This window comes from Leuresthes tenuis, unplaced genomic scaffold (assembly GCF_036924035.1).
Source record: "Leuresthes tenuis unplaced genomic scaffold, fLeuTen1.0.hap1 SCAF_19, whole genome shotgun sequence".
Classification (NCBI taxonomy): Eukaryota; Metazoa; Chordata; class Actinopteri; order Atheriniformes; family Atherinopsidae; genus Leuresthes; species Leuresthes tenuis.
In genome coordinates, this window is record NW_027325373.1 from 30,525,625 (window position 1) to 30,540,406 (window position 14,782).

Below are 14,782 nucleotides of genomic sequence, written 5' to 3' on the forward strand. Positions count from 1 at the left end.
AGCCCACCTCCTGAAGAACAACCCCACACCATAATCCCCCTCCACCAAACTTTATACTTGGCACAATGCAGTCAGACAAGTACCGTTCCCCTGGCAACCGCCAAACCCAGACTCCTCCATCAGATTACCAGATGGAGAAGCCTGATTGGTCACTCCAGAGAACGCGTCTCCACTGCTCCAGAGTCCAGTGGCGGCAGCTTTACACCACTGCATCCAACGCTTTGCATTGCACTTGGTGATGTATGGCTTGGATGCAGTTACCATGGAAACCCATTCCATGAAGCTCTCTATGCAGTGTTCTTGAGCTAATCTGAAGGCCACATGAAGTTTGGAGGAAAGTTGGAGACCTCTGTGCACTGTGCTGACCGCGCTGTCATTTTAGTTGTTGTCGTTCCCAATCGCTTCCACTTTGTTATAATACCGCTGACTGTGGAATATTTTTCACGACTGGACTTGTTGCACAGGTGGCATCCTGTCACAGCACCACGCTGGGATTCACTGAGCTCCTGAGAGCGACCCATTCTTTGTTTGTAGAAGCTGTCTGCATGCCGAGGTGCTTGGATTTATACACCTGTGGCCATGGAAGCGACTGGAACACCTGAATTTAAATATTTGGATGGGTGGGTGAATACTTTTGGCAATATAGTGTACCTTTTTACCTTTCTTATGCTGTAAGTAGTGTAGTTTTGTTTCTTCGCTTCTGGAACTGATGACATTCACAGGTCATAGAACTCCATTCGTAGGGTCTTTTTTTAAGCTCATAGCGGTCATTGGCTCCTCTGTTGCCTCTCTGACAAAGACCCTTCATTTATAATTATGCCCCTGAATTTTGCATGGCTGCCAGGTCTTGCTTTTTCCAGACTTTCATTTTTAGAATGATGCTGGCTATTGTGATATTGAGCACATTTTACGCTTTAGAGATTTTGTTGTATCCCTCTCTAGATCTGTGCCCTGACACAATGCTTTCTCGCAGATCTACACGCAGCTCTCTAAGCATCAACTCTAGTGTCCATTTTGCTAAAACATCAACAGGGTGACATTGTATAGACACATGTATGCCTTTCCTAATTATGCTTATTGCATTCAAAGAAACAAAGGCATTTCAAGGAACACTAAAGGAGGTAAGATACATCGAAGTCAGATCTAAGTTTAATGACAAGGACTTCTTTTAGAGAAATAACAAAAAAAAACTCAAAAACCTCTTTTTGCTTTGTTCTTGTGGACTATTGTGTGTAGAATAACGAGGAAAACTAATTAATTTAATTCAAAAGAATGAAAACATGAAAAGGCTTAAAAACTCCCTTTATGTAAGTGAAACAAACTCCTGGTGCATTGTGGTTAGGAAATAAAAATAAATAATCCTTTTCCATCATTAATGAACAACTAACTGTCTCTGCAGGCATCTCAGGAGAGAAAGTGGAAATTGATCCTGTCACTAATCAAAAAGCCAGCACCAAGTTCTGGATTCGACAGAAGCCCATCTCTATTGACTCGGACCACCTCTGCGCCTGTGACCTTGTAGAGGAGAGAAGCCCCAGTGAGTTGATATGAGAAACAGTGACCCACCTTGTACATGAGATTCACAGTGAAATGCACCTCCTTAACTTTCCATACATTCACAAACGTACCCACTATATAGAGAAGAATGGGTTTATAGTATTGTAATCAGGGCTGCAGAAAAAGCTTTTTTTTTCCAGAAAGGAAATTTAAGCCCACTCAGAAGAACAGAGCACATCGCACGATGATGGGAATGGTTTTAAATCCCAATTTAAATCTTAATTACTCAGTTTGCCTCAAGATTTAATAAGTACAGATGGTATATTGAGTTAAACAGGATATAAAGAGGAAAACATATTGTGCATACATGACTTATGTCTTAGCTTTCAAGTTGCAGTGCTTGAAACAGCTCCTCTGACTCAAACAAAACAAAAACATGATTGGCATACATTTCTGGCATCGGAATGAAACTTTAAGCAGCAGTATATGGAACGTGAAATGGATATGGATCCATTAGACAGAGGTCGCCTCACAAAACATTCAACCACGCTGCTTTTCACTGGAGATTCTTTACCAAAAGATTTTTAACATTCACTCTTTGTGGTGTCCGAACGCTGCATTGTAACAGGATGGGAGTGCTATGATGAGCGCTTTGATCTTTATTATAATGCCACTCATATTATCATATCATTATGTTATCTAATGCCAGCCCATTAACATATTCATTGGTATGATTTGGCTGGGAAGTCTTACTTGCATGTAAAGTGTTTACCCAGCTCTGTTGTATCAAGGTCAGTGTTGAGCTTACATATGTAGATCATTTCAAACAATGAGAGTTTACCACAATGAAGAAAATGATAAAAAGCAGAATTAATGAAAATAAAAAGAGGTTAAAGTAAAACAAATGATCAGTTTAGGCATTTTACTCTCCTTGAGTCAGAAGCCATGGAGAAGAGACTTTGGAAATACCACTGCAAAGTTCAGTCCCCCTCTGTGTTTTAATCTGGATCTTAGAAGCAGGGATGACATAAATATTGTTGTATGACTATTCCTTTCATCAGATATATGGGTTCATTAAGGCACATTTCTCTCATGATAATCCTTAGATTTTACTGTGTCAGTTACAAAGCAGTTGGCGACTTGTCCTTTGAATTTATTCAGTTTTTTTTAAAGAGATTAGTGTATCGCAGAAAGAATGTGTAAACTGGTACAGGGTCTGCGAGGGATTTCTTTTCATTCTCTCTCATTGAACATGCTTTTTGATTGTCTTACAGGTCATGCGATATTTAAGATCACTTATCTCAGCAACCATGACTATAAGCCACTCTACTTTGAGTCTGATGCTGCTACTGTCAATGAAATTGTGCTCAAGGTGAGTTTCCTCTGCATGTTGGGCTGTACCCTGCCTCTTTTTCCAAGGAAAAAATAGATGGTGGGACAATTTTCTATTTTTTGTATAGTATAGTACCGTATGTAAATAAAGCTGCATGGAGTATATGGTTTGTACGTTGTGAATCCTGGTGCTTTAGATGATGTGTGTCATATTTGTGAAAAAAGCAAAGTGATGTCACCATGGTTATGGTTGAATTTTGACAGTGGGCAACCTCCAGGACCTTCTACGCCTTCAGAGAAGGCCTAAAAAAATTTAAGAGTATTAAATAAAAAATAATATATGTGTATATATATTTTTTTTTCTATCTCTATATGTATTTAATACAATACATTTGATAGATTTTCTCTCATCTATGTTATAAGGTTATGTTTACTGTCAAGTTCATATCAGCAATGAAAGGGTTACTGTCCTGAAAACATGTTATCCAACCAGAATCGTCCGTCTCTATCAAGGCCTGGTTAGCTGGCTCATTAATTGGTTAGGACTTGACGAATCCCGGGGAAGGCCAAGCTATGTGTTTTGGTTTGGAAAATGGAGGGGCAAACTGACCAATCACGGTTTGATTTCAAGTGGGCGGGGCAAAAAAAAACAAAAGATGTAGGCCTTGGTGGAGTCCGAACTTCGGACTCTCGGCAGAGTGTTGTGAGCGGTTGAGAGACAGCGTTAAATGGTGGAAGACGAGAGTGACGTTGTGGCTAGCTTGATAGCATCGCCTTTTTCAAGGCAACAGTAATTTCAACTATGTAGCCTAAGTGGTCCCCAGTTTTCTGAAGTTAATGTTGAGAATGTTTCTTGTTGCGGAGAATGTTATTGATGTTATGGTCTATTCGTTTACATCCTTGTCATCTTTAATTAAAGAATTTCCGTTGTTAAACCCTTTCAATTCATCGTACTGGTGCTTTTTTCCGTGGTGATTTCTTTTCTTGGCGGTGATGGCTGAGGTGAAGGCTCAGCTGTGGTGCCCACTGAATTTTGAAGACCTCACGCTATTTCTCATGGGAAAGCGAGTGAAGTGTTAGTTTTATTTTCTTAATGAAGAATCCCCACTTTTCGCAATTTCTTTTTTTCCCTTCCGTGACGAACTTCCTTGGGAGAGTGATACTAAATTGGCTGAGCTCCTTTTAATAAAACGTTGTTGTTAACAGTAAATTTTATGTGGTGCTCCTACTTGAATGTTGCAGATTATACATAATGTGAAAACCATGAACACATCAACATCAGCCACCAACCTATGTTGACTATGTTGTATTTCTCAGCTTAGAAATGGTTTGCACTCATACAAAGCTTTTAACCTTGTTTTATCTACAAAGTGGTTCTCTTTCACCCATTCACACACTGCACCTCATATGATATATATGCACTCCACGCACACGGTGCTTGGGGGATTCAATGTTTAACGCCACTACCTTCTCACTGAGACACAATGTTGGTGTTCTTGGTTTCAGTCGGTCATAAATCCCAGATGAAGATGTTCACTGTTTCTGTAGTGTTTTGTCCATCATTGTGGAGAACTGCTAATGACTGACAAGTAACATATTGTCTTATTAAATAATATGTGATTAATTATTTCTCTTATTAGTTTTCAGGTCAGGTGGCCTTAAAGCTTTCAAATGTGTGTTCTTGAACTTAATTATTGAAAGTCACATAACCTTTGAGATCAGTCAGTACTTGTGGATAATAAAGAAGTATGGACAGATACTGTTAAACTTTGTTAAAACTGAATCTAAATGTATGAATAATGTAATGTTATATATTCAAAATATGAAGGATATGAACTTGCACTGTGTTATGTTATTAATATTTATACCCCTATAAAGCTGTAGGGGTGTAAACCAACACTTTAATCACATTATTGTTACTTTACTGTTAAAGACCTGCCTAATGTCTGAGGATACAAGTGGATGCGTCTCACGAACATTTAAAAGCATTACATGAATGAAACGGGTTTTTCCTTTTGGTTTGTTTGCAGGTGAACTACATTCTGGAGTCCCGGGCCAGCACCTCTCGGGCTGATTACTATGCCCAAAAGCAACGGAAACTTAGCCGCCGTACCAGCTTCAGTTTCCAGAAGGAGAAGAAGACTGGCCAGTAAACAGACTGAAACTGCTCTGCCACTTGTCTGTCTGTGTGTAAATGCACAGATGCATACATGAGGCCTTATCAGGCTAGAATCTCATGCTCCTAGAGGTGGTGACTGACAGAAATGTCATATCAAAGATGAGACAGGAGAACAGCTGGCAGAACACTGCAGGACCAGGAGGGAAGTTCTCTGCTTTAACCGGGCAAAGTCGAAACCTCTGAAAGTCCACAGGGGAAAAGATTCTAGAGGAAAAGTAAAGGTTATTCTTTTCGTAGAGCTGAAAGACTTACAGAATTGTTCAGCATATGACTGTACTGCTGCAGTCAGCTTTTTTGTGCATTCACTGCTTCTGTATTTAAGCCCCATCCTCCAAGATGGATTTGCACAGCTTCAACAAGTGGTGGATGTACCCAACAAACAAATCACAGATACACAATTAATCTCTGCTTCTGTTTTCCTTCTTTAAGAGATTGCAAACTTCTCATTTTTAATGTAAATAGACATTTTTATTATTCAGGAAATTAAATGATGATGCAATTAGTCAGATTTGATTATTTTTTTAAAGACATTTCTACCTTTAATGATCTTCACTCTATTGACAATTTAGTTAAAGTAACTTAATCTAGTACACTAGTATAAAGAGAAGGCATGATTTGGTCCGGAACTGTTTAGTTTTTGAATGAGGTACCCTATCAATCTGCAAAGCAGTGCTTTAACTGAACAATTTAAGAGTTTTCACACCAGAGAATCTCTGGAAAATATGCATAAAATTGCAGTTTTGTGTTCATGATGTATTCCGACTGACCCGTTTGGCTCCCAGATAAATGTTTTCATGTAGACATCCGTTCCACAGACTAGTCAGCAGAAATGTAAAGCATTAATATGCTCATTTTCTACAGGATTTTACTCGAAAGCTCACCGGGTAAACTCACAAACGACCTCTGTGGAACATGTCTGAAAAATGTCTGGACTTCAGTGCATGTGTGAAAACAACCTGCAGCATATGTAGATTGATCTACAGTGGTTATAATAGTGTTATATAGTGTGCAGAAAGGCAATAAGCTTGATGCTAAATCAATCTTCAGAAGGCAGTAACTTAATTTAAAAGTTCAAAATAAAGATCCAATAAAGATTAATGTGCTCAACCCAGCACAGAGGCCAAAAACTGACTGATTAACAAATTGCTATTGACTGTGACATAACTGCTACAAAATAAATAAAGGAGCGTTTTAACATTTTGTAATAAAAGGTTTTTAAACGTATCAATTGTCACTTACATGAGCTTTCACAGGATGCAGTATGTGCTGAGGCTGGGGGGGGATGCAGGATGTTGTCTGTGTAGCCTCCAGAGGAAAGTCCTGCCATTACTTTTACTGAGGGTGGGGAGACTGGCAGCAGCTAAGAGGGTGTGGGCTCATGATCTCCTCATGGCAAGCCAGGAGTGGAGAGTTTAGGCTCATCCAGGAGCTCCTCCAGGTCTACTTCAGGCTGAGTAAGGAGTCATTTCACTGCCTCTTGATCACAGGTGCATGGTGGCTTATAAAGAACAGGACTATATTTAGGCAACCATCACCAAACAATGTTTGACCATTTGTCTGATATCCGTGACGGAGCACTGCGTCCAAACCCCCTTACTCTACCCGTCGCTTTGGATAAAATCGAAATACATAAACATATGTGTACAGGACTGGTTCAATTCCATGCAGATCCTCTGATGAAATAACCCGGACCCCCACAGCTGACCAGAAAGGAACGACCTGGGCTTTACCAACGTGGGAGTACGTGGACACGTCCACACCAAGAAAAAGGCCAAGAGCTGTGTAGAGCAGAAAGTTAACAATGACAAAGAAGCAATGTCTTGGAAGTTAGTTTGTTAGCAAGATCGCGTTTTTTTTTTCTCTTGGAACGTAAAGAGTTTCCACTGAAACTTTGAACTGAAAGTCACAGAAAAAGGAGCTCTGCTGAAATCAACTTCAGAGCAACACTTTGTTCTTTTTTAAACAGAACATTTGAATCCCAAATGATCTGTTAAGTGGGGCAACCTGTCTGTGTGATCAGGGCCCATAGTTTTATATAGAACATCTACCAGTAACATATATTTATATGTTAAGCACTGATTTGTTATCCGACTTACTCACAAGCAGATGAGACGATTAACTGCCCACAGTGTAGTGGACATGGCAGGTGGTGGACGTGCTGCAGCTCAGTGCGTCTCTTCCTGGGTAGTTTGCATCATGTGTTAATGTTAATGCATTTAGCAGACGCTTTTATCCAAAGCTTACAGGTAGGGTAAGGGGGTCTTGCCTAAGGACCCCTACTGGACCCTTTCATACAGAGGATTTGAACTCTAGCCTCCCACATGGAAGGTGGCAATCATACCACTACACTATCCATGTGCTGCCGCACTCTGACTGCGTCTCATACTTGTGAGTGCAACTCTTTGGGCCGCACGGAGAGCAGCGCGTGAGCTAAACGGTTATTTGACTTCCATCTACATCTGGTACAGTGCAAGAGAGCTTTGTGTCGAAAGGCGTCTCAGGTCTTTAGCTCTTTCTAAATAACATTGTTGCCCTGTCCTTGTCTGAAATGTATCACAGGGCGTCCACGATTTCTAGTTCTTAAAAATGAAACCATGCCCGGTGCACGGAGCCGAGGAGCCGGACCCACAGGGAAGGTGCCATCGTAGATTAAACTTCTATGGTTAAAGAGTTGATTTGGATACAGCCACGTACATAACGAGTTGTGCAGTGCTTCCCGTTCGTGTATCTCGTGCTCGACGCAGGACGAGCTGAGGAATAAAGCCTCTGGGGGCTGTTTGAACAGCCTTTTGACACATTCATGCACATTAACACGTGGACTCCACTTCCTCTCTGTTTTAATAGCACTGTTTCTCGTATTAAGGTTGTTACAGTTCTCAATAAAAGCTTTCTGTTTGTTGTCACTGGTGTTGGTCTGATCAGTTCCTCCTCTAATAAGAGCAATAACTGGGAATAATCATCCTGAACTAAAGTTTATGAATCTTGAGGTAGAAACTGACAACCTGCTGCTCAGTTTGTTCATATAAAACATATAAAGTCCGTGAAAGCTGCTTAGTTTAAGACTCATTTCAATCATTTAATCTGTAAAACAGTTCCAATCATTCCACCAACATCATCTGTCATCTGATGTATTCTTTGAGCAAATCATTTGAAATATCTAGCAGTTACCTGATGCCACCACCTGGTGGCGCCGTTGTATTACAGTGGTGACTTCTATGTATCTCTGTCATCATAAATGACCTTAGTTTTTACATTATAAAAGCATACAAATGAAACCCAACCGAACACGTGGGACAAAAAGAAAATGCCATCATGTTGAGGAAAAGGTTCCAATGTAAGATTTTACAAGCCAGAAATAACTGAAGCAATATATGTAAATATCCATATTTGGTTCTGTCCACCTGAATGTAGGCCAATACCACTTTGATGACTTGTATTTGACTTATCATTTGTATAAAGTAGGACAGCAATTGTGGGTGGTCTGAGGGTAGAAAGAAATAGAACCACTAACTACCTATCTACAGGTAGTTTGTTTGGTAAACTTGAGACATCTTTCGTCTTTTGCCACAAAACAGAAAGCTGAAGACACAACTAATGAATTGTGGGACAGTGTATTCATGTTATCTAATGGAAGCCCAACATTGTGAGTACTTATCACAATGCATTTATTATGAGGAAGCTTATGACACTTTCCCAAAAAACACATGAATGCATACAAAGCTGTGTTCTTAGAAGTAAGGTTAATGGCTTTGTTGAGAGTTTGTTTTTCAGAGTTTCAAACGAAATTGTCTGTAAAAAGGGTTCTTTTCAACAATTCTTTTCCTCATATCCCAGACAACAAAATCATTATTTTCATTTTTATGTATTTGGTAGACACTTTTATCAAAAGCAACTTAGCATCAAATGTTGTTGTTTTTTTTAACGTCCTTGTTCTAATCTAACAACTAGTTTGTAACCTGAACCAAATATCATCCCTTTTAAACCCTCTACTACCATTACTTAGAAAGCCTGTGTATGCTCCATGTTCACAGGGAAGTATTTTCATTGTTCGGAAAGGCTTCAGAAACAAATGCACATTTTTAATTGGCTAATAGTTCCATGAGAGCAGTCAAATAAATACATTTTAAGCACATAGTCTATAACCCTAAATGTTACAACAGCTAGTTATCAAAGTTTTGGGTCAAATATACTTGGAAACACATTGGGCCTCATGCAAGAACCATTCGTGCAACACATGATCGATCTTTGCTCCCAAAGGGAAGCGGCGTTTAAAGGATTTTGTCTACAAATCAAGTGGTACCACTCCCAGCCAGATCCCAAGATCAATCCTGTGTCTTCAAGTCTTTTCAACTTTCCATTGCTTAGAGTCTGTTTTGTGTGCGGGTCCGGGTCGGACCCGGCGCGGTGTGTAAGTGGACTCCAAGGCGGACCCATTTTCCGTATCCCTTTGTGAAGGCAGCGCGAGTCTTTTTGCTATCTGGGTGTGTTCCCAGACCGTGTACATATCCTTGCGGAGACAGACTGGCTGACAGACAGACTGACATCGCGATTTAGATTGCCAAGGACTGTGCTGAAAATAAAATATGCAGCTTGCTAGAGCCACAACTGCAGAGAGAAACACATTGATCAAGCCCATTTCCACCACACATCCACCCTTGGATTGTTGGCCAAGGGAACCTTTCAGAGGGAGATTGGAGACAGATCAGGTGTGTCCCAGTCCTCTGTGAGTCGTGCACTCCCCTGAGGAACTCCCCTAGCTCTCATCAGTTTATCACCCATGGTACATCAAATTCCCATCCACCGCTGTCCAACCAGTACAAAAGAAGAGGGACTTTCATGCCATGGCTGGACTGCCAAACATAATCGGAGCAATAGACTCATATACGCGTAAAAGCACCTTCACCTGACGCATTCCCTTTCCTCAACCGCAAACAGTACCACTCCATCAATGTCCAAATCCAACCCAGTCCCACAGCAGTTCGTGAAAGTGTCATGAAATTAAACTCTCTAATTCGTGCTCCCTGCAACGATTAAATTATGTGTTTTTGTGCTGCTCAGGGTGACTTTAAAAATAATACATTTCAATAGCAAGCATCTTCGTGCTTGCACCACGTATTTTTTTAAATGAAAGGATCGTCCTCAGCCTTCTGCAGAGCTTAAAGACCGTACCTGACCCATTCATTAGAATCAGTTGTGCTGGAGCAGGGAAACATGGAAAACACGCAGGGTTGTGAAAAACTTAGTTAAGGATTTAACATTAGCATAGCTATAACACAAGAACAAGCTGTGGTTTATTTCTCTGTGCTCTGTGATTTAAGGGATTGTATCAATTAGCTCATCTTCACAGTTCACATATTTTTAGACGATTAAATAAGCAGAGGCAATTTACAGAAGAGTAAATTCCATTCAAATGCCACAAATGTTTGAGATGCAATATGTGTTAATTGCGTTATTAAAAGTGATTTGTAGATACTATAAATACACATAATTTAGGCTATTACTTCAAAGTGAATTGACTGGTTGATTGATAGATAGATTGATCAATTGAATTACATTTCCCCCAGGGATATAAGGGGAATATGAAGAGAAGCAGAAATATTGAGAGCTTCTTAAAAAAAAAGACAACAGTTTGAGCCAGCCCAGCTACAACCAGCAGCAGTGAGGCCCAGACAAGCCAGCAGTCCAGGTTCAGCAATATTAGTGATGAAGAGCAGTCAGCTCCCCCTGCACAGGATGGTAGGTCATGCTTGGATAGTTTGAATTTACCATGGAGGCTCATATTCAAGTTGTTTGTCACTCCAGTTATACAATTACAACTGTCCTAAACATCCCTACACATAGTTAACACAGTTGACAGAAGAACATTAATTAATGTGCATAATACATAAATACACAAACACACGTATGTATGTATGTATATACCGCAGCTGTGTATCAGCTGTAAATATGGCATTAAACTTCACCATGCCATGGCCACCCCTCACTAGCTTTGTGTCCCATCTTGGCCACCCCAGTAAAAATGTAGACATCAAATAAGCGTCACCTGGTATTAGAAAAGTTTAACACCATTTTGAATTCTTCTTTTAGGCTGCAAACAAACTGCATACTTAGTGTTTAATGAAAAACACCAATGTAGGATGTTACAGATACAGACTTTGTTGTTTATTTAGAGATATAAATGTCTTCCTTTGACTCTACTGTTGTCATTGGGTTACAGCAGATGATAATCAAACTACGCATTTAACCAGCAGAAAGCATCATTTACAATGATATATCAAGCCTATGATGAACAATTGCATCATGCAACTCTGGTAGCTGTAAAAGGCAGTTGTCAATGTGGCATAAAATAATGAAATAGATTTATCTGCTCATCACTAACCTCTGAGCAGTTCTGAGGCCATACTGTGATGTGTAGCCTCACAGTTAAAAGTACTCTCAATATACTTTAAAAAAAACTCAACAGCAAAAAAATGAAATATTTTAGAATACTTAAGATGACAACAGATGCTGCCACTTGGGAGATTATTGAGCCCTGACTGCAAGCTTCTTTAAAATCAGAGTGAAAAGACGTAAAAAGCCTCAAAAGTCCAATAAAACTAAACATAAATAAAAGTGTCCTCTCAGTCAGTGAGGGACACTTTCAGCTCTCCTCCACCTAATCTCTGGGTTCAGGGGAGGCTGTGTCTCTGTGCCCCCGATGCTGGGCCTTTGCCCCCCACACTGGGCTTGCTCTGTGCCCCCTGCGCTGGGCTGGAGATACACTATCCTGGCTGGAAATGTGAAGGAGAAGGGTAGGGGAACAGCTGTCTAGAGAGTCCAGAAATTATGCTGTGGAAATTAATGTTTTCTTCATAATGGGTCTGTCAGTGTGTGAATGTGTGTCCATCCATCCATCATCTGCCGCTTCTCCGGGGGTCGGGTTGCAGGGGCAGCAGCTTGAGCAGAGAGACCCAGAGGAGTTCCCAGGCCAACCGAGAGACATAGTCTCTTGTGTCAACATGTCCTGCATCTTCCCGGACCACCTTATCTGGCTCCTCTCGATGCAGATCTCACCCTATCTCTAAGGGAGAGCCCAGACACCCTGCGGAGAGAGCCCATTTCGGCCGCTTGCACAATCTCGTTCTTTCTCATTCCTAACCTGGATGTGAATGTGAACGTGTGTGATTAAAAAAAAGCACCATGTAACCTGTAACATTGTAAAGACTAACACATGGTGTGTGTGTGTGTGAAAACAGGTGATTGTGGCTTGTAGTGCAAAAGAGCTTTGAGTGGTTAACTAGACTAGAAAAGACCTATATAAGTATAGTCCATTTACCATTTAATGGTATGGGCAACTACCAAATACAGTGTCAGCTTAACACCCAGCCTCAGTCCATCTCACTAGGTCAATATTGGGGGGAGAGTAAACAGAAAAATATTTTAAGAGCAAACATTAAAGAGAACCATGTTGCATGAATACTTTTATTAGAATTCTGTTTCCTGTGCTGTCATTTCAAGTGTCAGGTTTTCTCCCTGATACTTACTCTTCCACCTCTCACAGAATCTGAACAGTGTCTCTCCTGTAACTGACCGAAGGTTCTTTCCAGACTCAGAGCTACCGAACACATTATTCTCTCAACACTGCGATTGCTGTTTTTACGTTTGTACAATTCTTGATGTGAAAGGGCTCCATATTTGATAATACTGATGAAGGAACGAGCAACTTTCCCAAGACTCTGCTTCTTTCTGGCTGTCGCTGTCTGTCTCAGCCCAGCTCTGTTCTCTGTGTTGCCATTTCCTGTTTATTAGTCATTCTCATTAGAACTTCTCATCAACTTGCAAACCTCATCAAACTGCCTTTCATATCATTATGGACAACTTACTTTTTTGTGTGTGTACTGAAACATAACTAACCTAGTTTTAACTAACCTGGGGCTGCACGGTGATGTGGTGGTGAGCACCGTCTCCTTACAGCAAGAGGGTTCCAGCTGCGTGGTTCTTTCTGTGTGGAGTTTGCATGTTCTCCTCATGTATGCGTGGGTTCTCTCAAAAATGGTTCTCTCCAACTTCTTCCCACTGTCCAAAAACATGCATGTTAGGTTGATTGGTGTCTGTAAAATGTCCCTAGGAGTGAGTGTGCATAGTTGTGTGTCTCTGTGTGGCCCTGTGATGGACTGGTGACCTGTCCAGGGTGTACCCTTCCCTCAGATTTGTACCAGACTGTAGTGTGTTCTTCAGTGTACAATGGATTCACATTAAAGGTTACGTATCATGGAATAATTTACTTTATAAATAATAAACTTTTTCCTGTTCTTTAGAGCAAATATTTGGGTGCCTGAAGTCACCAACAACTGAAAAACTCCCCAAAACACTTTTTTTTGTTTCCCTTTATTTAAAAGTTCCTTTGTTGAAGGAGCCAATCACTTTTTCACTTTTTAAGTTCACACCGAGCCCCATCAAATCACATCCACCCTGCTGGACGGATGAAGCCACCTTCTGGTGGAAATGTTCTGCTGTCAGCTGTACTGAGGAGCATGCATCTTCCATCCAGCAGCAGCCTCAGAGGATATAAGAGCCCAGTGGATAAACTATATCTGAGGCTAATGTTCCAGCAGAGTTAGCTAAAGACTGTGAATGTGCAGCAGCCACTTTTCATCCCACTGTTTTAACAACTTGGTCCAGTTCAACGCTGGACTGAAGGAACTGAGCCACAAAAAGGATCAGTTCCAACTCTCAGAGCTGAACTTCAGAGCAGGGAAATGGAAGAATCTGAGAAATAATTCCTCATGGTTTTTTTTATTTGCCCTGCAAAGTGCCCTAAAATGACACTTGTTGTAATTTGGAGCTATATTTTTTTTAACAAATTGTCAGCTGTGTTTCAAATGAGTGCATGGGTGAGTCCAGCCACTAATTACTACTGCACAGACTCTGGTTCCAGGGTTGGGCTTGTTAGATCAATATTCTGGCTCTAAAATTGCACAGTGGCCCAGACTGGACCAAACCACTCGGTTACATGCGGGCCATCAGATCAGATTAATGGCTAAATCACAATAAGATTGAGTTACTCAGTTCATGTAGACACCTTAATCTGACAAGAAATTGAAGCGGATCGGGTTACTTGCAATCGAATTAAGACCCCAGGTGGTTAGCACCGCCACCTCACAGCAAGAGGGTTCCTGGTTCAGTCCCCACCTGGGGCCTTTCTTCATGGAGTTTGCATGTTCTCCCCATGTATGCATGGGTTCTCTCCTCCCACCATCCAAAAACATGCATGTTAGGTTAATTGGTGACTCTAAAAACTGTCCTTAGGAGTGAGTGTGAGCATACATGGTTGTTTGTCTCTGTGTGCCCCTGTGATGGCCCCAACCTCTCACCCAATGAGGATAGACTCCAGCCCCCCTGCAACCCAACCAACAGATTAAACACGTGTGGAAAATGGATGGATTTGAGTGGATAAATCAAGTGCATTTTATACATTAATATCAATAAATTATGTTTACAGTACTGTCTTAGGGGATTTTATACAAAAGAGCCACAAAAACCCCTCAAATTTGTGAAGTGAAATGGGAAAAAAGAAAAAAAAACTTTTGATGAAATTCAAAAAATTTTCATCAAGGCTGTGCTTGACAAAAGGCGCTGTAATTGTTTAGTTCATATTCATTGAGATTCATAAAGGGAAGGTGCACATGGTGTTATACATATGGATAATTTTTTGTCATACATACTTTACAGATTGGACTATTGACCAAAGGAACCTGTTGTTTTCTGAATGCAATTGTTGTTCTGTGTTGATTG

At 40.7% G+C, this 14,782-nt stretch overlaps 1 protein-coding gene across 3 annotated transcripts in view; it reads left to right on the forward strand.

The window, feature by feature from the left end:
* Positions 1-5,410, forward strand: part of mapkap1 (MAPK associated protein 1) — a 30,848-nt gene extending 25,438 nt beyond the window's left edge. For all 3 annotated transcript variants that reach the window (XM_072371406.1, XM_072371408.1, XM_072371407.1), the window contains 3 exons: positions 1,400-1,537; positions 2,772-2,869; positions 4,860-5,410. In XM_072371406.1, the coding sequence (XP_072227507.1) occupies positions 1,400-1,537; positions 2,772-2,869; positions 4,860-4,982 (359 nt within the window). In that variant the 3' untranslated portion in view covers positions 4,983-5,410. The remainder of the gene's footprint in view (positions 1-1,399; positions 1,538-2,771; positions 2,870-4,859) is intronic.
* Positions 5,411-14,782: the final 9,372 nt, after the last annotated feature.